This window comes from Chiloscyllium plagiosum, unplaced genomic scaffold (genome assembly GCF_037043375.1).
Source record: "Chiloscyllium plagiosum isolate Xiang-an unplaced genomic scaffold, Cpla_swu_hap1 HiC_scaffold_42, whole genome shotgun sequence".
Classification (NCBI taxonomy): Eukaryota; Metazoa; Chordata; class Chondrichthyes; order Orectolobiformes; family Hemiscylliidae; genus Chiloscyllium; species Chiloscyllium plagiosum.
This window is the reverse complement of record NW_028270180.1, coordinates 17,988,470-18,012,502: the sequence shown is the minus strand read 5'-3', so window position 1 is coordinate 18,012,502 and position 24,033 is coordinate 17,988,470. Positions and strand designations below refer to the sequence as shown.

The 24,033-nt window shown below is 46.5% G+C and overlaps 1 protein-coding gene across 1 annotated transcript in view; it reads left to right on the top strand.

Annotated features, from left to right (window-relative positions):
- lactb (lactamase, beta) overlaps nucleotides 1–24,033 on the top strand; it is a 69,530-nt gene that overhangs the window by 28,225 nt on the left and 17,272 nt on the right. The window contains exons 2-4 of the mRNA XM_087981956.1: nucleotides 2,364–2,430; nucleotides 6,665–6,855; nucleotides 15,922–16,303. Of these exons, the coding sequence (XP_087838082.1) occupies nucleotides 2,364–2,430; nucleotides 6,665–6,855; nucleotides 15,922–16,303 (640 nt within the window). The remainder of the gene's footprint in view (nucleotides 1–2,363; nucleotides 2,431–6,664; nucleotides 6,856–15,921; nucleotides 16,304–24,033) is intronic.

Genomic DNA, 24,033 nt, shown 5'->3' with positions numbered 1-24,033 from the left:
ATCAAAAGAGCGTTGGTGATTTGCAGTGAGTACACATCACTGGTACGTTGTTTCACTGGTGGAGGGAGTGGATGTGATGCCAGTCACACAAGCCCCTTTGTCCTGGATGGTGTCAAGTTTCTTGAGTGTCATTGGAACTGCACCATCCAGGCAAGTGGGGAGTATTCCATCACATTCTGAAGATGGTGGATCGGCTTTCGGGAGTCAGGAGGTGAGTTACTCATTGCAGAATTTCCAGCCTCTTGACCTGTTCTTGAAACCGCCATATTTCAAAGCTTAGTAAAAGTTTCCTAACAATGTCCAATCCACCGAGCAGAATTTGGTGTATATTGCCTTGCAGTTGTTGTTGAATTAAGGGCCTTCAATCTTTGAAAATGGAGGCAGGTCATCTGGCAAAACTAGTGACTGAATCACATATAATTCAATGATGCGAGAATCAGGCGGCTCTTTAAAAAGTGAGACCCATCCCTCCAAAAATGTGACCTCAACACCTAACGTATAATCCTACGAAAATGTCCCAGGGCACTTCACAGAAATCTAATCAGTATTGAGCCAAAGAAATACTGGGAAAGACTATAAGAAGTAGGAACAGAAGTAGGCCATTTGGCCCATCGACACTGCTCTGCCCCTCAGTGACATCATGGATGACCTGATAATACTCTCCACTTTCCTGTCTTTTCTCCAAAACCCTTGACTCCCTTTCTGATTAAAGCTCTGGCTCTCTCAGCCTTCAATATAGTTAATGGCCCAGCCTTGACAGCCTTCTGCAGTAGAGAATTCCATGCATGCAATACACTCTGTGAGGAAAATGAAGTCCCCTTTCTATCTTAAATGGGTAGCCCCTCACACTGAGATTATGTCATCTGGTCCTGGACTCTCCAGCAAGAGGAAATAACCTCTTTGCATCTACCCTGCCTGACTCCCTAAGAATCTTGTATGTTGCAATAAGATTGCCTCTCATTCTTCTAAACTCCAACGAGTAGAGCTCCTGTCTACATTATCTTCTCTCATAAGAAAATCCTTCCACTCCCAGGATCAACCTAGCGAACCTTCTCTGGACTGCTTCCAGTGCCAATATGTATTTCCTTAGAAAAGGGGTTCAAACCTGTTCACAGTATTCCAGGTGTGGTTTAAGTAGTGCCTTGTATAGTCCACGTTCCCTGTTGGCCTTCATTTCAAAGGTAATGGAGTATAAAAATAAGGAAAGGTGACTTATAGCTGGAGGTGGCTGAGGGAAGCTGGGCATGGGAAGGGAATTCAAGCATGTGAGGCCTGAAAGTCAGTGGGTTTTTGCGATGCAGACAATGTGGAACTGATACCTCAGCTAGGAGCCAGCTGGGACGTTGAGGTTGAAAATTCTTTGATTCAGTGGTGGACGTGAGACGATGAATAGGTTCCAGCAGGGGGACGCTGTTTGGACCTTTGAGGCTGCTCTGTCATTCAATAAGGTCATGGCTGATCTGGTTATAACCTCAACTTCAGATTCATGCTTACCCCCCATTAATCTTTCACCCCCTTGCTTACCACGAATCTATCTACCTCTGCTGTAAAAAAAAACTTAATGACTTTACTTCCACCACCTTTTCAGGAAGAGAATTCTGAAGATTCATGATCCTCGAGAGAGAAAATATTTTGCCTCACCACTTGTTTTATTGGAAGTAACGCAAGAAATGTAGAGCAATGGTGGGTGAATGATGTTGAGAAACTGATCCAACTGGTGGGTCACAAGTTAAACCTTGGATCATATGGCCTGTCTAACTCGGTGCTTCAAGATGAGGTGATTTTTACTGTGAGGCCGTTCTGAAGTTCTTTTCTGTGGATGACACGCGTTTTTGACGCACTGTTTAAGTAGCTTCAACATCTAATTGATTCATTAACAGGTGGATGCCTGAGTAATAGATTGGACTGACAAAATGAACTCTCATCTTTCATATCGGAAAATTTAACATTAGTCAATCTTGTTAGTGGCTGCTAAACGAGGTGTGCATTCTCTCACCAATGGGCAGCATGATGGCTCAGTTGTTAGCACTGATACCTCACAGGCTAGGGACCCAAAGTGACTGTCTGTGTGGAGTTTGCACATTCTCCCCGTGTCTGTGTGGGTTTCCTCTGTGTGCTCCGGTTTCCTCCCACAGTCCAAGGATGTGCAGACTAGGTATATTGGCCATGCTAAATTGTTCCTTAGTGTCCAAGACAATGTAAACTAAGTGGATTAGCTATGGTTAATATGGGGAAAGGGGTGGGTCTGGCTGGGATATTGTTTGGAAGGACAGTGTAGAGTCAATGGGGCTGAATGGCCTCTATCTGCACTATAGGGATTCTGTGACTCTCTGAGAGCTGACTTTGGGTATTCTCTCTTGTAGGATGAAGTGGGAGCCCCTGGGATTGTCATCGGTGTTTCTGTGAATGGAAAGGAAGTTTGGTCGGAAGGTTTGTATTGCCTTAATTGTGACCATCATGGTTAGATGTTTCTAGTGAAGAGGGTGAGAATCAATGTGAATGATTAAAACATACCATGGAAAGGGAAAGAAACTACAGTATTCATTTTGTGGTTCCAAGTTACCTTGACATCCTCTTTATATTTACCATTATTACCTAGATAATGTTACCTATAATCCTTTATTAAATAAAGAGCTTGCGTTTTTATAATACTTTTTACAACCAAATGTCTCTCAGATTATGAATTGCTTCTGTAATATGGGGAAAGTCCAGCAGCCATTTTGATCACCATTAGCGGCAAAATGACAAAAGAGGAGCTATCTGTTTTCACTTATATTGGATAAGGAACTACCGTGTACCAGGATAAATCAGATCTCCGCAGCTCTACTTTCAAAAGTGAGGTGGGAAATCCTTCACATCAACCTGATGGTTGCATGGCGGCAATTGAAATAGATCCACAGAGGCAGGTATCCCATCACCTTTGTTTATGTATAGACAGTCCTTGACACTGATCCAGCTCCCTCAGAGCCAGCTCTCAGAGTGAACAGAACCTCTGACATTTGTGGTCTTATCTGTCAGCCTGGGCTCCCTGATGCTCAGTGGTTAGCACTGCTGCCTCTTAGTGCCAGGATCCTGGTTTGATTCCCCCCTCGGGCGACTGCCTGTATGGAGTTTGCACATTCTCCACACGCCTGCTGGTTTTCCTCTGGATGCTTCGGTTTCCTCCTTCAGTCCAAAGATGTGCAGGTTAGGTGAATTGGCCAAGCTAAATTGCCCATAGTGTTCAGGGATGAGCAGGCCAGGTGGATTAGCCATGGGAAAGGCGGTGATACAGGGCTAGGGTAGAGTGGTGGGTCTGGGTGGGATGCTCTTCAGAGGGTCAGTGTTAAGGGTTTAGATAGAGAGGAATTTGTTCTGATTCAGTATGTAAGGTCCAAGGGAATGTTGCTGAACAAAGATACCTTGGAGTGCTCATTCATAGCTCCTTGAATGTAGATAGGATAGTGAAGAAGGTGTTTGGTATGCTTTCCTTTATTGGTCAGAGTACTGAGTACGGGAATTGGGAGGTCATGTTGCGGCTGTACAGGGCTTTGGTTAGGCCACTTTTGGAATATTGTGTGCAATTCTGGTCTCCTTCCTATCGGAAGGATGTTGTGAAACTTGAAAGGGTTCAGAAAAGATTTACAAGGATGTTGCCAGGGTTGGAGGATTTGAGCTATAGGAAGACGCTGAACAGGCTGGGGTTGTTTTTCCTGGAGCGTCAAGAGGCTGAGGGGTGACCTTATAGATGTTTACAAAATTATGAGGGGCATGGATAGGATGAATAGACAAAGTATTTTTCCTGGGATCGGGGAGTCCAGAACTAGAGGGCATAGGTTTGGGGTGAGAGGGGAAAGAGACCTAAGGGGCAACATTTTCATGCAGAGGATGGTACGTGTATGGAATGAGCTGCCAGAAGAAGTGGTGGAGGCTGGTACAATTGCATCATTTCAAAGGCATCTGTTTGGGTATATGGATAGGAAGGGTTTGGAGGGATACGGGCCAAGTGCTGGCAGGTGGGACTAGATTGGGTTGGGATATCTGGTTGGCATAGACACGTTGTACCAAAGGGTCTGTTTTCTTGCTATACATCTCTATGACTCTCTGACTCTATGTCTCCATAACTCTGTGATTCTGTCCCTATGACTCAATGTCTCTATGACTCTATGTCTCTCTAACTGTATGTCTCTATGATTCTGTCGCTATGTCTCTATGACTCTTAAGACTCTAAGGCTCTATGACACTATGTCTCTCAGATTCTAAGACTATGTCTCTATGACTCTGGGACTCTTTGTCTCTCTGACTCTATGTTTCTATGACTCTATCTCTATGACTCTATGACACTATGTCTCCATGATTCTATGACTCTATGTCTCTCTGACTCTATGTCTCTATGACACTAAAAGTCTATGACTCTCTATGTCTCTATGACACTATGTCTCCATGTTTCTATGACTCCATGACTCCATGTCTGTATGACTCTATGGCTCTATGTCTCTCCGACTCTACGACACTATGTCTCTCTGACTCTATGTCTATGACACTAAAAGTCTATGACTTTCTTAGTCTCCATGACTCCATAACTCTATGTCTCTATGACTCTATATCTGTCTGACTCTGTCTCTATGACTATAAGACTCTATGACACTATGTCTCTAGGATTCTATGACTATGTCTATATGACTCTATGACACTTTGTCTCCATGATTCTATGACTACGTTTCTCTGACTCTATGTTTCTATGACACTAAAACTCTATGATTCTCTATGTCTCCATGATTCTATATATGTCTCTATGATACTAAAACTCTGTCTCTATGACTCTATGTCCCTCTGACTCTATGACTCTATGACACTGTCTCTATGATTCTATGTCTCTATGACTCTCTCTATGACACTATGTCTCTATGATTCTATGACTCTGTCTCTATGACACTAAAACTCTATGACTCTATGTCTCTATGACTCTATGACTGTATGACTCTATGACTTTATGACTCTATGACTCTCTATGTCTCTGTGTTCTGTATGTCTCTATGACTATGACTCTATGTCTCTATGACTATGATTCTATGACTCTATGTCTCTCTGACTCTCTTTGTCTCTATGACTGTATGTCTCTCTGACTCTATGACGAAATGTCTGATTAAGTGTCTGCCACTGTTCTCCCACTCTCCATCCCCGTAGTCTATTTTCCCTGCCTGCTTTAGACGACTCTGGCTTCATACCTCTCTGCATTGTCGTTTATTTAAGTTGAAGACACTGATTTGATGCTCTACTTCAAACTGAATTTGAAATTCTAGCAAATTGTGATCGCAACCCCCTAAAGGATCCTTAACAAACGATCTCTTATTAGTCCCCTAAAATAGTCTGTTCCTGGGTGGATTCTACAACGTATTTCTCTAAGAAACAATCCCATAAAGCACTCTAGAAATTTGTCTTGCATGTTACCATTACCTATTTCATTTGTCTAGTCAATATGAATATTAAAATCACTCATGACAATTGTAGTGCCCTTCTTACATACCTCCATTATTTCCCGAGTTTATACTTTGTGCTGAAGTGAGACAATGACTCTATAACTAACTGGGGTCCTATTGATGAATCCTACTTGTGAATTGTTTCCCTTAGATTCTGTATTGCATCTCTGTTGCTACTCAACACTGCGCTGATACCTTTCTCTATTAATAATGATACTGCACTTCTTTCTTTTTGCCTCCTCTTTCAGAATATTGTGTCCTCAATCTTGGTCACCCTGCAACTGCCTCATAGAGTCATAGAGATGTACAGCATGGAAACAGACCCTTTGGTCCAACCCGTCCATGCTGACCAGATATCCCAACCCAATCTAGTCCCATTTGCCAGCACCCAGCCCATATCCCTCCAAACCCTTCCTATTCCTATACCCATCCAGAAGTCTTTTAAATGTTGCCATTGTACTAGCCTCCACCACTTCCTCTGGCAGCTCATTCCATACACATACCACCCTCTGTGTGAAAAAGTTGCCCCTTAGGTCTCTTTTATATCTTTCCCCTCTCACCCTAAACCTATGCCCTCTAGTTCTGGACTCCCTGATCCCAGGGAAAAGACTTTGCCTAATTACCCTATCCATGCCCCTCATAATTTTATAAACCTCTCTAAGGTCATCCCTCAGCCTCTTGACGCTCCAGGGAAAACAGCCCCAGCCTGTTCGGCCTCTCCCTATAGCTCAAACTCTCCAACCCTGGCAACATCCTTGTAAACCTTTTCTGAACCCTTTCAAGTTTCACAACATCTTTCCGATAGGAAGGAGACCAGAATTGCACGCAATATTCAAACAGTGGCCTTACCAATGTCCTCTACAACCGCAACGTGACCTCCCAACTCCTGTACTCAATACTCTGACCTCTACCATGTCTAGGGAGCAATCAAAGGAGTTGCTCACTGCAGAATTCCCAACCTCTAACCTGCTTCTGTGGCCTTAGTGTTTGTATGTCTGGTCCAGTTCAGTTTCTAGTTAATGGTACCTGGATCTCCACAGGGATGTTGATAATGGGGATTCAGTGATCAAGGGGAGATTGTTAGATTGTGTCGTCACCTGGCGCTTGAATGTTGTGTGTCAATTGTCAGCCCAAGGCTTGATGTCATTGGGTCTGCACTGTTCCTGAAGAAGCTCTTTTCATTTGTTATTCTGACTTGCTTTAAGGCCTGGGATATGCCGATGTGGAAAACCGGGTGTTGTGTAATCCGGAGACAGTCATGCGTATTGCCAGTATCAGCAAATCCCTTACCGCGACTGCTGTTGCCAAGCTCTGGGAAGCCGGAAAGCTGGATTTTGATGCCCCAGTCCAGAAATACGTCCCGGAATTTCCTGAAAAGGAATATGAAAGAGAGAAAGTAAGAACTTTCTACAATATGTTTGAAACATTGTCTCTGTTGTAATGTAGACAAGGAGAAAGTGAGGGCTGCAGATGCTGGAAATCAGAGTTGAGAGTGTGGTGCTGGAAAAGCACAGCAGGTCAGGCAGCATCCAAGGAGCAGGAGAATCAACATTTCGGGCATAAGCCCTTCATCAGAAATGAGGCTTGTGGGTCAGGGCTGAGAGATAAATGGGTGGGGGTGAGGTTTTGGGGGGTTGGTAGCTGAGAAAGTGATAGGTGGATGAAGGTGACAGAGAAGGTGATAGGTCAGAGGGGGGAGTGATGGACAGGTCTGGAGGGCGGTGCCAAGTTGGAGGCTTGTGACTGGGATAATATGAGGGGAGGGGAAATGAGGAAATGTTGAAATCCACATTTATCCATGTGGTTGACGATCCCAAGGTGGAATATGAGGCGTTCCTCCTCCAGGCGTCAGATGGTAACAGTTCGGCGGTGGAGGAGGCCCAGGACCTGCATGTCCTTGACGGAGTGGGAGGGGGAGTTGAAGTATTCAGCCATGGGGCGGTGGGGTTGGTGGGTGAGGGTGTCCCAGAGATATTCTCTGAAATGATCCGCTAGAAGGCGTCCTGCTTCCCCGATATAGAGGAGACCACACCGGGCGCAACAGATACAGTAGATAACATTGGGAGAGGTGCAGGTACATTTCTGACGGATGTGGAAGGAATCCTTGGGGCCTTGGACAGAGGTGAGGGGAGTGGTGTGGGAGCAGTTTTTTCCCTTCCTGTGGTGGCAGGGGAAGGTGCCAGGAGTGGGGTGTGGACCTGATGAGGGAGTCGCAGATGGAATGATCTTTTTGAAACGTCGATTGGGGTGAGGAGGAAAATATATCTCTGGTGGTGGGTTCCATTTGGAAATGGCGGAAGTGGCGGAGGATGATGCATTGTATGCGGAGGTTAGTGGGGTGGAAGGTGAGGACAGGGGAGGGGGAGAGGGCGGGGGGGCTGTTTTGTCATTCCGAAAAGACTGTTCCCTCCAGGTCTGTGACAATCTGAAGATGGAGTTCTTCAAACGTCTGCGCTCGAGTACAGAGACTTCAGTGCCATGTGATTCAGCCGTGTGTACACCCTGCACCCAGTCAGTTTGTTCATATTTTTAAAGTGAGAGGAGAAAGATTTAAAAAGACACGTGAGGCAATTTTTTTACACAGAGGATGCTTTGTGTGTGGATTGAACTTGTTGAGGAATTGGTAGGTATGGGTACGATGTTTAAAAGACATTTGGATAAGTACATGAATAGGAAATGTTTAGAGGAATATGGACCAAGCGCAGGCAGGTGGTTATGGTTTGCAGGATAAAAGATCAACGCAACACCGAGGGTCAAAGGGCCTGTACTCTGCTGTACTGTTCTGCATTCTAACTTGGTGCCTCTTTATTCTGAGACAATGCCACTTGGTCCTAGACTATCCCATGACAGGGAGCATTTACCCTGCTGATACTTGGTCGGAATTCCATGGGAGCCGTGAGCTTTATGACTCTGTGTTTTCTCTGAGTTGCGCCTCGCTGTTTGAGTAGCCCTGAAATAAAGATGTAGTTTGACAGTGTGGAAGAGATAGCAATGAAGTGCAGAAGGGAATGCGTGCTGGCGGGATAAAGGACCAAGATGGGAGGAGTCCATCTTCTGCAGCTACACTGGCACTTTTTCCTCCGCTACATCGATGACTGTATCGGCGCTACCTCGTGCTCCCACGAGGAGGTTGAACAGTTCATCCACTTTACTAACACCTTCCACCCCGACCTCAAATTTACCTGGACCGTCTCAGACTTCTCCCTCCCCTTCCTAGACCTCTCCATTTCTATCTCGGGCGACCGACTCAACAACGGACATTTACTATAAACCGACCGACTCCCACAGCTACCTAGATTACACCTCCTCCCACTCTGCCCCCTGTAAAAACGCCACCCCATATTCCCAATTCCGTTGCCTCCGCCACATCTGCTCCCAGGAGGACCAATTCCAATACCGAACAACCCAGATGGCCTCCTTCTTCAAAGACCGCAAATTCCCCTCAGACATGATCGACGATGCCCTCCATTGCATCTCCTCCACTTCCCGCTCGTCTGCCCTTGAGCCCCGCCCCTCCAATCGCCACCAGGACAGAACGCCACTGGTCCTCACCTACCACCCCACCAACCTCCAGATACATCGTATCATCCTTTGTCATTTCCGCTACCTCCAAACGGACCCCACCACCAAGGAAATATTTCCCTCCCCTCCCCTATCAGCGTTCCGGAAAGACCACTCCGTCCACGGCTCCCTCGTCAGGTCCACACCCCCCACCAACCCAACCTCCACTCCTGGCACCTTTCCCTGCAACCGCAAGAAATGCAAAACTTGCGCCCACACCTCCCCCCCCACTTCCCTCCAAGGCCCCAAGGGATCCTTCCATATCCATCACAAATTCACCTGCACCTCCACACACATCATTTACTGCATCCGCTGTACCCGATGTGGCCTCTTCTACTTTGGGGAGACAGGCCGCCTATTTGCGGAACGTTTCAGAGAACACCTCTGGGACACCCGCACCAACCAACCCAACTGCCTGGTGGCTGAACACTTTAACTCCCCCTCCCACTCCGCCAAGGATATGCAGGTCCTTGGCCTCCTCCATCGCCAGACTATAGCAACACGACGCCTGGAGGAAGAGCGCCTCATCTTCAGCCTAGGAACCCTCCAACCACAAGGGATGAATGCAGATTTCTCCAGCTTCCTCATTTCCCCTCCCCCTACCTTATCTCAGTCCCAGCCCTCGAACTCAGCACCACCTTCATGACCTGCAATCTTCTTCCCGACCTCTCCGCCCACACCCCCTCTCCGGCCTATCACCCTCACCTTAATCTCCTTCCACCTATCGCATTCCCAACGCCCCTCCCCCAAGTCCCTCCTCCCTATCTTTTATCTTAGCCTGCTTGGCACACCTTCCTCATTCCTGAAGAAAGGCTTATGCCCGAAACGTCGATTCTCCTGCTCCTTGGATGCTGCCTGACCTGCTGCGCTTTTCCAGCAACACATTTTTCAGCCAAGATGGGAGGAGGTAAATACATAGGGAGGAGGCAGTTTGAGTAGGAAGAGGTTAGGGTCTAACCACATGCATAGTCTAGGCTGACTTCGCTTTACAAAGTCTTGATGCATTCCAGAAATTCCCCAACATGTTCCCAGGCATGTGCTAAAAATACCCATGACCCCAGGGGGCCCCTGGACAAGCTTGGAAATTCAGTGTCACTGTCCTACAGGAAGGCAGCAGCAGAGATTGCATACTGGCCATTGCAGACAAGAATACAGAGATCTGAAAGTTTTCATAGATCCCTTCGGGACAAGGGATCACAGCTGAAAAGGCGGTATCCACTTTAGCTCATTGCAATACTACTGCCCTTAAATTAATGCACCCACATCCATCCCCCCCACCCCCCGTGCTTGCATTGACTGCCGTAAGCTCCCACCTCAGAAATTTACGTTTAGATTTCTCACCCTTGTTTTTGAACTTCTTGGTCCTTTCTATCTTTGAAATGTCCTCCAGCCCCAAAACCCTCCAAGATCTCTGATTCTGGTTTCTCGTGCATTTTTGATTTTAATCATTTCTCTGCCAGCAATAGGGTCTGCTCACTGAGCTGTGTAAACCTCTCCACCTCTTTGATCTTTACGAGGCGTCCTCATGAGAAACGTTCAGTCACCTGCCCAGGGACCTCGGTATCGGACTCTGCTCGACTATGCTGTTATGAAGCACTTTGGGATGCTGTACTATGTTAAACATAGAAACTTGGACAGTAGGAGCAGGAGTAGGCCATTTGGCCCATCAATCCAGCTCTGCCTTTCATTATGATCATGGCTGAGCCTCTATCTCAATACCATATTCCTGCTTTTCCTGATACCCCTTGATGCCTTTAATATCTAAAAACGTATCAGTTTCTTCCTTTAATATTTTCAGTGACCATGTCGTGTGGTAGAGAATTTCACAGCTTCATTAACCTTTGAGTGAAGAACGTTCTCCTCATCTCAGTCCTAAATGGTCTACCCCAAATACTGAGACTGTCTCCCCTAGTTCTAGACTCCCCAGCCAGAGGAAACATCCTCCCTGCATCTAGTCTGTCCAGCCTCTGTTGGAATTTTATACATTTCAATTAGATCCCTCTTATCCTGTGAAACTTGAGTGAGTACAGGCCCAAGGTGAACCAATCTCTCCTCGCTGGACAGTCCATCTCAGGTATCAGTCTAGTGAATCTCCACTGCACTCCCTGTATATCCTTTCTTAGGTAGGGAGACAAAAATTGTCCACAGTATTCCAATGTAGTCTCGCCAAGGTCCTATATCACATCAATAGACATTTTTACTTCTGAACTCTCATTCTTTAGCCATGAAGGCCAATGTAGCACGTACCTTCCTAATTGCTTACTGCACCTGCATGTCTACTTTCATTGACTGGTATACAAGGTGTACAGATCCCTTTGTACATCCACACTTCCCAATAAATCACCATTTAAATACTCATCCCTCTGTTTTTCATACTGAAATGTATAACCTCACAATTTGTCACATTGTACTCCATGTGCTTACCCACTCAGTCCACCTCGAAGCCTCCTTGCAGGACTTCTGTTTCTCTTCCTTACAAAATTAGGACATTATGGGTCTCATCTTTGATACAACAGAGGGAAGGACTTGCATTTCTGTAGCACCATTCATATCATTAGGACAACCCAAAGTGATTCTTTTGTAATGTAGGAGACGTGGACAACCAATTTTCATACAGTCAGCTCCCGCAAATAGAAATAAGGTAATGACCAGATAATCACTATTTCAGTGAAGTTTGTGAAGGGATCGATATTCACTTTTTCTTCTAAATAGTTCCAATGGCCTTTTACGTCCCCCATGGCCTTAATAACAATACCTCCCACCATGCAGCATTGCCTTACCACTGCACTGAAATATCGATCTCGATTTTCTCCTCAAGTGTTTGATGTGGAAGTTGAAGCCACGCCCTTTGACTCGGGTGAGAGACTATCAGCTGAGTCAGAACTGATGTTATTTCTCTCTTGTGTGATTGCTTTGGAAGAAGCAATGTCATATATAATTTCATGGTGAAGTGGTGTTCAAGAACATGTGATAATTTTTTTAAATTTGATTTATTATTGTCACATGTACCTGGGTACAGTGAAAAGTTTTGTGTGCAGTACAGGCCAATCATACCATACAAAGTACATTAGGGTAATAGAACAGAGCGAGGAATACAGTGTTATGGCTGCAGAGAAGGTGCATAGAGAGCAAGATCAACCTTAGCTTTGAAATTTGGGAGACCCATTCAGCAGTCTAATAACCACAGGGAAGAAGCTGTACTTGAATCTGTTGGTGCGTGTGTTTAACCTTTTGTATCTTCTGCCTGACGGACAAGGTTGGAAGAGATTATAACCGGGGTGGGAGGAGTCTTTTTTAATGTTGGCTGCCTTCCTGAGGCAGTGGGAAGTGCAGATGGAGTCAATGGATGAAAGGTTGGTTTGTGCGATGGACTGGGCTGTGTTCACAACTCTCTACAGTTTCTTACGGTCCTGGGCAGAGCAGTTGCTGTGCCAAGCCGTGATAATTACATCACGATGTGAAAATGTAACTTAATCTGTGCAGCAAAAAGTGAGAGTCCAGAAGGGTGTGTTGCCCTCTTGTTGTCGGGGTTTGGTACATCTACCCAGGGCCAGGTATGGAGAGGAACTTGCAGTGGAAGGGGGAAGGTCCAGTCATTGAAGTTCATGTGCGTGGGAAATCATGTCTCACAAACTTGATTGACTTTTTTTGAAGAAGTAACAAAGAAGATTGATGAGGGCAGAGCAGTAGATGTGATCTATATGGACTTCAGTAAGGCGTTCCACAAGGTTCCCCATGGGAGACTGATTAGCAAGGTTAGATCTCTTGGAATACAGGGAGAACTAGCCATTTGGATACAGAACTGGCTCAAAAGTAGAAGACAGAGGGTGTTGGTGGAGGGTTGTTTTTCAGACTGGAGGCCTGTGACCAGTGGAGTGCCACAAGGATCGGTGCTGGGCCCTCTACTTTTTGTCATTTACATAAATGATTTGAACGCGAGCATAAGAGGTACAATTAGTAAGTTTGCAGATGACACCAAAATTGGAGGTGTAGTGGACAGCGAAGAGGGTTATCTCAGATTACAACAGGATCTGGACCAGATGGGCCAATGGGCTGAGAAGTGGCAGATGGAGTTTAATTCGGATACATGTGAGGTGCTGCATTTTGGGAAAGCAAATCTTAGCAGGACTTATACACTTAATGGTAAGGTCCTAGGGAGTGTTGCTGAACAAAGAGACCTTGGAGTGCAGGTTCATAGCTCCTTGAAAGTGGAGTCGCACATAGATAGAATAGTGAAGAAGGCGTTTGGTATGCTTTCCTTTATTGGTCAGAGTATTGAGTATAGGAGTTGGGAGGTCATGTTGTGGCTGTACAGGATATTGGTTAGGCCACTGTTGGAATATTGCATGCAATTCTGGTCTCCTTCCTATCGGAAAGATGTTGTGAAACTTGAAAGGGTTCAGAAAAGATTTACAAGGACGTTGCCAGGGTTGGAGGATTTGAGCTGTAGGGAGAGGCTGAACAGGCTGGGGCTGTTTTCCCTGGAGCAGAGGCTGAGGGGTGACCTTATAGAGGTTTACAAAATTATGAGGGGCATGGATAGGATAAATAGACAAAGTCCTTTCCCTGGGATCGGGGAGTCCAGAACTTGAGGGCATAGGTTTAGGGTGAGAGGGGAAAGATATAAAAGAGATCTAAGGGGCAACTTTTTCATGCAGAGGGTGGTACGTGTATGGAATGAGCTGCCAGAGGATGTGGTGGAGGCTGGTACAATTGCGACATTTAAGAGGCATTTGGATGGGTATATGAATAGGAAGGGTTTGGAGGGATATGGGCCGGGTGCTGGCAGGTGGGACTAGATTGGGTTGGGATATCTGGTTGGCATGGACGGGTTGGACAGAAGGGTCTGTTTCCCTACTGTACATCTCTATGACTCTATGAGAGAAAGCAGACTTAAAATTCTGAGCCCAGAACAACTTCTGATGATGATAGAGAGAAACAGAGTTAATACTTTGAATTGAACACAAGTGACCGTCGCTATATTATGAAGAGAAGTCATCCTGGACTCAAAATGTTCACTCTGTTCTCTCTCCACACAAGCTGCCAAACCTGCAGAGTTTCTCCATCACTTTGTTCTTAATTTCGACCTAATCCCATTCTCCATGGATATAGTCTGTGGTGTAGTGAGAGTAATCACAGAACATATGTAGGGATTGTGCCAAATTTCATAGAATCCTAGAATCCCTACACAGTGTGGAAAAAGGCCCTTCAGCCCAACAAGTGCACACCGACCCTCCGGGTTTGGAGGGATATGGGCCGGGTGCTGGTAGGTGGGTCTAGATTGGGTTGGGTTATCTGGTCGGCATGGACGTGTTGGACCGAAGGGTCTGTTTCCATGCTGTACATCTCTATGACTCTGTGTAACAATACAGGCAGGGCAAGAGGTCAAACTGAGGAGCCACCCAGCAAATTAAAAACCTCAAAGAAGATCATCTCTGGGTTATTATCTGTGCCATGAGAAATTGGTATAGGGGTAATAAGATTAGGGAAACAAATGCGTGGCTCATAGACTAGTGTGGGAGAAACAGATTCTGGTTCACGGGGCACACACTCCAGTATGGGTGAAAGTGAAGACTGTAACAGTCTATGACTCAACCAATGCTGTGGAGCATTGTAATAAGCAGCCTGTCTGGGGAAGTGGAAAGGGCATTAACCAAAGTAGCAGGTCAAGGGGTCAAATTTGGGAAACTGTAGGTAAACCAAAGAGTAGAGACAAGGCAAGAGAGAAAGGCAGTAATATGGAAAATAATTTTGGCAAGAAGGGACAGAGTTCATTTCTAAGTAAATCAACAGATAAAATTAGGAGTTACAAAAGTCATTATAGGACATTACAGCCATTACAGAGACACGAGTGCAGGATGACTTCAATTGGGACCTAAATATTAAAGGGTGCAGAACATTTAGGAGGCTCAGAAAAGGTGGAGGGTTGGCCTTGTTTGTTAATAATGGTATTGACACAATGGAGGGAGATGACCTAGAAAACCCGGATCTAGAAGCAGTTCACTTCTAGAACCTGGGTCACTGCTTAATAATTAAAGGTCACCCATTTGAGAGAGAGCTGAGGGAAAACCTTTCTCCCCAGAGGGACATGAGACTTTGGAATAGTCTTTCTCATTATTTTTAAAGCAGAGGTAAATAGATGCTTGATAAACAAGGGGGTGACAGGTTGTTGGGGTAGCAGGAATGTGGAGCGATTAGATTAGCCATAATCTTTTTGAATAGTGGAACCATCTCCTGCTTCTAATTCATATATTTCTATGTAATGCGTCTTTCTCTCGTAACTTCAATATTACTTACTCTTGAACAGCTAGTCTGATGACAATTTGGAAAGTAGTGTTGTTTGGAATGCAGGAGTCCAGGCTGAGGAGCCAGGAAACACACAATTGAGATGCAATAGCGCCATCAAAGATTGGGAGGTGTAGATTAGATTAGATTACATTAGTGTGGAAACAGGCCCTTCGGCCCAACAAGTCCACACCGACCCGCAACCCACCCATACCCCTACATTACCCCTTACCTAACACTACGGGCAATTTAGCATGGCCAATTCACCTGACCTGCACATCTTTGGACTGTGGGAGGAAACCGGAGCACCCGGAGGAAACCCACACAGACACGGGGAGAACGTGCAAACTCCACACAGTCAGTCGCCTGAGGCGGGAATTGAACCCGGGTCTCCGGCGCTGTTAGGCAGCAGTGCTAACCACTGTGCCACCGTGCTGCCCACAATCGCAGTGTGACAGGTTTACATAGGCAATTTCCATTGTAAGGGTGGTCCATTGAAATTTATAAAATCTGTGGATTCAGAAACATAATAACAGCAAGTGCACTTGGACGTAAGATACTATAATCATGGATTGTTTAAAATCTCTGAAAAATGCTACTCCATGTCTTGCAATAGGTGACAATAACTACCAGACTGTTACTGTCTCATCTGAGTGGCATCCGGCATTACGAGAAGGATATTAAAAAGGTGCAGAAGCAAAAAGAAAAGGACAAGATGCTTGTTAAAGAGGAGGTGGAGTCCAAAGCTTCTGATCAAGACAGTAAAGAAAAAGGAGACACAGAGAAGCAGAAGGAGACATTGAAACGGAGGAAGGAGGGTGATCACAACAAACGGCCAAAATCAGAAAGTGACAGTACTGAAAACTCAGGGCGAAACAACAAAACCATCCAAATTAAGGCAGATTCTGTCTACAACGAATTCTATATCAAGGAGAAGTTTGACAGTGTTTTTAAGTCACTGGAGCTCTTCGAGAATGATCCCTTGATGTTCAAACCTGGTAAGAGAAAAATTACGGTTGCTCTATAGAACAGAATGCTAGGCTTGAATTAAGGTGGTGTTAAAAATAATATGTACAAAAATACGCTTCAAATGTCAACTGCGGTGAACAGTCGGGTAGAATTGCAGGGTTGGAGACTGATCAATAGAGTTCTGAGCACCTCAAAAATACCAAATACAGAAGTAGACCATTCAGCCCCTCGAGTCTGCTGTGCCACATCATCCTGCCTAACCAGAATCTATCCACTTCTGAACTAAAAATCTTTTCTGACCTCCCCTTCACCATATTCTGAGACAGAGTGTTGCAGAATTGCACAGCCCCCTGAAATAAACAAATTTTCCTCATCTTTGTCCAGAAAGGGGCCAACCTTAATTTAGTTCAGGACTGACACACATCCTTTCAACATCGGCTTTGTCCAAACCATTCTCACATCGATTTTGTCACCCCTTGATCTTCTAAACTCCAGTGGAAACAAGTGCAGCCTGTCACACCTCTCAAAGTGTCACACAGCATGGAAGTAGACCCTTCGGTCCAACCAGTCCACGCCAACCATGTTCCCAAACTAAACTAGTCCCACCTACCTGCGCTTGTCTCATATCCCTCTTATTCAATGTACTTCTCCAAACGTCTTTTAAACGTAATAACTATACCCGCATCCACCACTTCCTCAGGAAGTTCATTCCCCACACGAACCACTCTCTGTGTACAAGGTTGACCCTCATGTCTTTTTAAAATCTTTCTCCTCTCACAAGACAACCTCTCATTCCAGATATCAATCTAGTAAACCTTCTCTGAACCACCTCCAGTACATTTACATTCTTCCATAAGTAAGAGACCAAAACTGCATGCAGTTGTGGTTCTGTTCGCCGAGCTGGGAATTTGTGTTGCAGACGTGATGCAGTATTCAAGATGTGGTCTCACCAAATACCCTGTATAACTAAAGCATAACATCCTTAGTGTTAGGCGCAATTCCCCTTTAAATAAAAGGTAGCATTTCTTTAGCCTTCTTGATTACGTTCAGTACCTGAACGTTAGCTTTTTGAGAGTCTTGCACCAGAACTTAACCTCCCTCTGTACCTTGGAGTCCTGCAGTTGTTCACTGCTTAAATAATCCACTGCCTTTTTTGTTCTTCTGACCATAGCGAACAATTTCACGTTTTCTCATGTTATTCTTCATCTGCTGGGATTTTGGCCACTCAAACAACCTATCTGCATAAGTCGAAAAAACTGCGGACGCTGTAAGTCAGAAACGAAAGCAGAGGTTGCTGGAAAAGCTCAGTAGGTCTGTGAAGAGAAATCAGAGTTAACATTCTGAGGAACGGTCGCCGGACCCGAAACATTAATCTGATTTTTCTTCACAGATGCGGCCAGACTTGCTGAGCTTTTCCAGCAACTTCTGTTTTTGGGCCTATCTGTGTCTCTTTGCAACTTTTGTATGTCTCCAACACAATATATTTTCCTTCCATTTTTGGTGTCGCCTGTGAACCTAGTGAACCTCATGTGTTCACTTCCCTCACTTAATGTAAGTTGTAAAAAGTTGAGGCCTCTACACAGATCTCTGCTTGGCACATCTGTCATAGAATCTCTACAGGGTGGAAACTGGCCATTCAGATCCATACTAACCCTCCAAAGAGCACCCTACCCAGACCCACTCCATCCCTGTAACCCTGCATTTCCCAAGGCTGACCCACATAGCTTGCATATCCCTGGACACAATGGGCAATTTAGCATGGCCAGGCAGAAGTGGGTGCTGCAGATGCTGGAGATTAGAGTGGTGCTGGAAAAGCACAGCAGGTCAGGCAGCATCCGAGGAGCAGGCAAAAGCCCTTCATCAGGAAATGAAGGGCTTTTGCCCAAAATGTTGACTTTCCTGCGCCACTCTAATTTAGCATGGCCAATCCACCCTAACTGCATATCTTTGGACTGTGGGAGGAAACCCATGCAGTCATGAGGAAATGTGCAAACTCCACACAGACAGTTATCCAAGGGTAGTATCAAACCCAGGTCCCTGGTGCTGTGAGACAGCAGTGCTAACCACTGAGCCACTGTGCTACTCCAAAGGTCAATAAACAATAATGCTCACTGTCTGTTTTCTGCCAGCAGCTAATCTTCTCTCCATGCTAATCTTACCCCCCAAACCATGGGTTTTTATTTTCTACTATAACCTTTGATGTAGCACCTTATCAGATACCTTCTAGAAATCCAAGTGCAATTTGTATACACAATCTCTTTATCCTCAGCACTTATTAAAGGATGGCAATAATCGAATAAATGTGATTTCCTTTTGACAAAACCACACTGAATCCTTCCAGCTAGCTTGAGTTTTTGTAATTGTGCAGCTATGATTCCTTTGTGATCCTTCCTAACACCTTCGCCACATGGACGTCAAGCCAACTGGCCTATAGTTTCCTGTCTTCTGCCACCTCACTTCTTGAATGAAGGGGTTACACTTTCTACTTTCTGGTCTGCAGGAGCCTCTTGCTGAATTGAGGGAACGCGTGTCAGAATTGTGGAACTTCCTCCCCAGTAGCAGTACAGATGTTCTCCTACCACAGGGCCTGCATTGGGCTGAGAAGGAGGCTCACCAGCACCCTCTCATGGTCAGTGGGGGATCGGCAACAAAAGACTGCAATCTCCTGCAGCCCCACATCCCTCGATGTATTTATGGCTCACCATTCCAGGTCTCTTGACCATCCCTAATTTTAGTCACTGTAGCATTACTGGCGACCTACGAACTGGAACTCCCTCCCAACACCTTGTCACCTGTCTTCCCCCTCCCCCCTTTAAGGTGCTTCTTAAAACCAAGCTTTTGATTGGCTCTACTAGTGTCTTATTTCACTCAAATGTCACGTTTTGTTTGTTTAACCTCCTGTGCCAGCTCCTTTACTACATTGGCAGCGCTACGTCAGTGTAAATTGTTGTTGCAATGTAAAGCAATGATGGAGGGCTTTTGCCTGCTTCTCGGATGCTGAAATACAAGCAAAGTGTGGTGCCATGACTTACTGGGGAAGTGCGCCCTGGTAATTGTGTCCCACTATACCACAAATCATCCCAAAATGTATAAGGCACCCAGATGACCAGTTTGCCTGACTGACTGCAGTTCAGGACATCAAGGCCACATTGGACCGAGTTGGCATCAAGGAGCCCTCACAAAACAGCAGTCAGTGGGTTTGGGGGCAACACGGTGGCTCAGTGGTTAGCCCTGCTGCCTCACAGCACCAGGGTCCCAGGTTCGATTCGAGCCTCAGGTCACTGTCTGTGTGGAGTACATTCTCCCCGTGTCTGTGTGGGTTTCCTCCGGGTGCTCCAGTTTCCTCCCACAATCCAAAGGTGTGCAGGTCAGGTGAATTGGCCAGACTAAATTGCCCATAATGTTAGGTGTATTAGTCAGAGGGAAATGGGTCTGGGTAGGTTACTTTCTGGAGGGTCGGTGTGGACTTGTTGGGCCAAATGGCCTGTATCCACACTGTTGGGAATCTAATCAAATTCTCCTCTGATTGGAATCATACCTGGCACCTAGAAAGATGGTTGTGGTTGTTGGAGGTCAGTCATCTCAGCTCCAGGACATCTCTGCAGGGGTTTCTCAGGGTAGTGTCCTAGGCCCAACCATCCTTAGCTGCTTCATCAATGACCTTCCCTTCATCACAAGGTCAAAGTGGGGATTTTCCCCCAAGATTACACTACGTTCAGCACTATTCGCGAGTCCTCAGATACTGATGTTCAAATGTAACAAAATCTGGACAATATCCAGAATTGGGCTGACAAGTAACATTCACATCACACACATGTCAGGCAATGACTATCTTCAACAAGAGACAATCTAACCACTGGCCCTTGACATTCAATAGTGTTACCATCACTGAATTCTCCGCCATCAAAATCCTAGGGGTTGCCATTGACCATAAACGTAACTAGACTTGCCTTATAAATTCAGTGGCTACAAGTGTAGGTCAGAAGCTAGGAATATTGCAGTGAGTAATTCACATCCTGATCCCCAAAGCCTGTCCACCATCTATTAGGCATAATTCAGTAATGTGATGGAATATTCCCAACTTGTCTGGATTTCAACAACACTCAAGAAGCTTGACATCATCCACGAAAAAACTGCCACCACATTCACAAGCATTCACCCCCTCCACCACCAGTGCTCAGTAGCAGCAATACGTACAATCTACAAGATGTATTGCAGAAATTAGCTATTTCCAAACCCACAACTGCTTCCATTTGGAAGGACAAGGGCCGCAGACACACGGGAATATCACCACTGCTAGTTCCTCTCCAAATCACTCACCGCCCTGACTTGGAAATATATTGCCATTCCTTCACTGTCGCCGGGTCAGAATCCTGGGAATTCCCTCCTTAACGGCATTGTGGGTCCACCAACAGCACATGGACTGCAGCAGTTCAAATCAATAGCTCACCACCACCTTCTCAAGGGGCTATAAATGCTGGTCAGCCTGCAATGTCCTTGTCCCACAAGTGAATAAAAAAAGCGATTCAATTCAAGTTTTGTCAGTAATACTTATTGCAACCCCACCTACGTTTGGGACACCACCCATGCCCTCCACCTGCTCCATGATTTTCGCTTTCCCGGTCCCCAATGCCTTATTTTCACCATGGACATCCAGTCCCTGTACACCTCCATCCCCCATCACGAAGGACTCAAAGCCCTCCGCTTCTTCCTTTCCCGCCGTACCGACCAGTACCCTTCCACTGACACCCTCCTTTGACTGACTGAACTGGTCCTCACCCTGAACAACTTCTCTTTCCAATCCTCCCACTTCCTCCAAACGAAAGGAGTAGCCATGGGCACCCGCATGGGCCCCAGCTATGCCTGCCTCTTCATAGGATATGTGGAACAGTCCATCTTCCGCAGCTACACTGGCCCCACCCCCCACCTTTTCCTCCGCTACATCGATGACTGTATCGGTGCCGCCTCGTGCTCCCACGAGGAGGTTGAACAGTTCATCCACTTCACCAACACCTTCCACCCCGACCTCAAATTCACCTGGACAGTCTCAGATTCCTCTCTCCCCTTCCTCGACCTTTCTATTTCTATCTCAGGCAACCGAATCAACACGGACATCTACTACAAACCGACCGACTCCCACAGCTACCTGGACTACACCTCATCTCACCCTGGCCCCTGTAAAAACGCCATCCCATTCTCCCAATTCCTTCGTCTCCGCCGCATCTGCTCCCAGGAGGACCAGTTCCAAACAAATACAACCCAGATGGCCTCCTTCTTCAAAAACCGCATTTTCCCCCCCGACATGGTCGACGATGCCCTCCACCGCATCTCTTCCACTTCCCGCTCCTCCGCCCTTGAGCCCCGCCCCTCCAACCGCCACCAGGACAGAACCCCACTGGTCCTCACCTACCACCCCACCAATCTCCATGCACAGCGCATCATCCGCCGTCATTTCCACCACCTCCAAACGGACCCCACCACCAAGGATATATTTCCCTCCCCTCCCCTATCAGCATTCCGTAAAGACCACTCCCTCCGTGACTCCCTCGTCAGATTCACACCCCCCACTAACCCAACCTCCACTTCCGACACCTCCCCCCTCACCTCCCTCCAAGGCCCCAAAGGAAACTTTCTTATCCGCCACAGATTCACCTGCACCTCCACACACATCATCTATTGCATCCTCTGCACCCAATGTGGCCTCCTCTATATTGGGGAGACAGGCCGGCTACTGGCGGAGCGTTTCAGAGAACACCTCTGGGACACCCGGACCAACCAACCCAACCACCCTGTGACTCAACACTTCAACTCCCCCTCCCACTCCACCAAGGATATGCAGGTCTTTGGACTCCTCCATCGCCAGACCATAACAACACGACGGTTGGAGGAAGAGCGCCTTATCTTCCGCCTAGGAACCCTCCAACCACAAGGGATGAACTCGGATTTCAACAGTTTCCTCATTTCCCCTCCCCCCACCTTGTCTCAGTCAAATCCATCGAATTCAGCACCGCCTTCCTAACCTGCAATCTTCTTCCTGACCTCTCCGCCCCCACCCCAGTCTGACCTATCACCCTCACCTTGACCTCTTTCCACCTATCACATTTCCGACGCCCCTCCCCCAAGTCCCTCCTCCCTACCTTTTATCTTAGCCTGCTGGACAAACTTTCCTCATTCCTGAAGAAGGGCTTATGCCCGAAACGTCGATTCTCCTGTTCCCTGGATGCTGCCTGACCTGCTGCGCTTTTCCAGCAACACATTTTCAGCTCTGATCTCCAGCATCTGCAGTCCTCACTTTCTCCTCCTTATTGCAACACACTTAACTTTAACAAGACTGGAGAAAGTAAAGGATTTCTAATCTCCAGCTATACAACTTAAACTGTTCCTGTTAAAACCCCCAGATACACGTGCACACATTCATGATTAAGACAGCCAAAACGCTGACTGTTTGATGCACTTACTATGGTTGAGAAATAATATAAACAGAGTAAACAAAATTCTGAAGATCAAAAGATCAGATTGCGAGGTAGAGAGTTATTTTCTCTCAATCCTTTTGAATTTAGCAATGATGACCCACTGCTGTCTGTAGGTAGTTCTTTGATTCAAGGATTGATCGGGTGGACATAAGTATTGTCTTATTTTAGAACTCTTAAGTTTTGTGTCTCCCCACACAGAGAGCAAGAGAGGGAGGGATGTTTTCTATCTACAGGCTCTGGAAATTTTTACTTTCCAGGTGCAATGGCACTTGTAGCTTTAAAACATTTTGCAGCTCAGCCAATCAGAGAGCTGTTGCCAGGCAGTATTTCCTTAACTCAAAAGACTCCTAGTATCAGGATCTGGATTAGTGATGCTGGAAGAGCACAGCAGTTCAGGCAGCATCCGAGGAGCAGTAAAATCGACGTTTTGGGCAAAAGCCCTTCATCAGGAATACAGGCAGAGAGCCTGAAGGGTGGAGAGATAAGCTAGAGGAGGGAGGGGGTGCGGAGAAAGTAGCATAGAGTACAATAGGTGAGTGGGGGAGGGGATGAAGGTGATAGGTCAGGGGAGGGTGGAGTGGATAGGTGGAAAAGAAGATAGGCAGGTAGGACATGTTATGGGGACAGTGCTGAGCTGGAAGTTTGGAACTAGGAAAAGGTGGGGGAAGGGGAAATGAGGAAACTGTTGAAGTCCACATTGATGCCCTGGGGTTGAAGTGTTCCGAGGCGGAAGATGAGGCGTTCTTCCTCCAGGCGTCAGGTGGTGAGGGAGCGGCGGTGAAGGAGGCCCAAGGCCTCCATGTCTTCGGCAGAGTTGGAGAGGGAGTTGAAATGTTGGGCCACAGGGCGGTGTGGTTGATTGGTGCAGGTGTCCCGGAGATATTCCCTAAAGCGCTCTGCTAGGAAGCGTCCAGTCTCCCCAATGTAGAGGAGACCGCATCGGGAGCAATGGATACAATAGATGATATTAGTGGATGTACAGGTAAAACTTTGATGGATGTGGAAGTCTCCTTTAGGGCCTTGGATGGAGGTGAGGGAGGAGGTGTGGGCGCAGGTTTTACAGTTCCTGCGGTGGCAGGGGAAGATGCCAGGATGGGAGGGTGGGTTGTAGGGGGTCGTGGACCTGACCAGGTAGTCACGGAGGGAATGGTCTTTGCAGAAGGCGGAAAGGGGCGGGGAGGGAAATATATCCCTGGTGGTGGGGTCTGTTTGGAGGTGGCGAAAATGTCGGCGGATGATTTGGTTTATGCAAAGGTTGGTAGGGTGGAAGGTCAGCACCAGGGGCG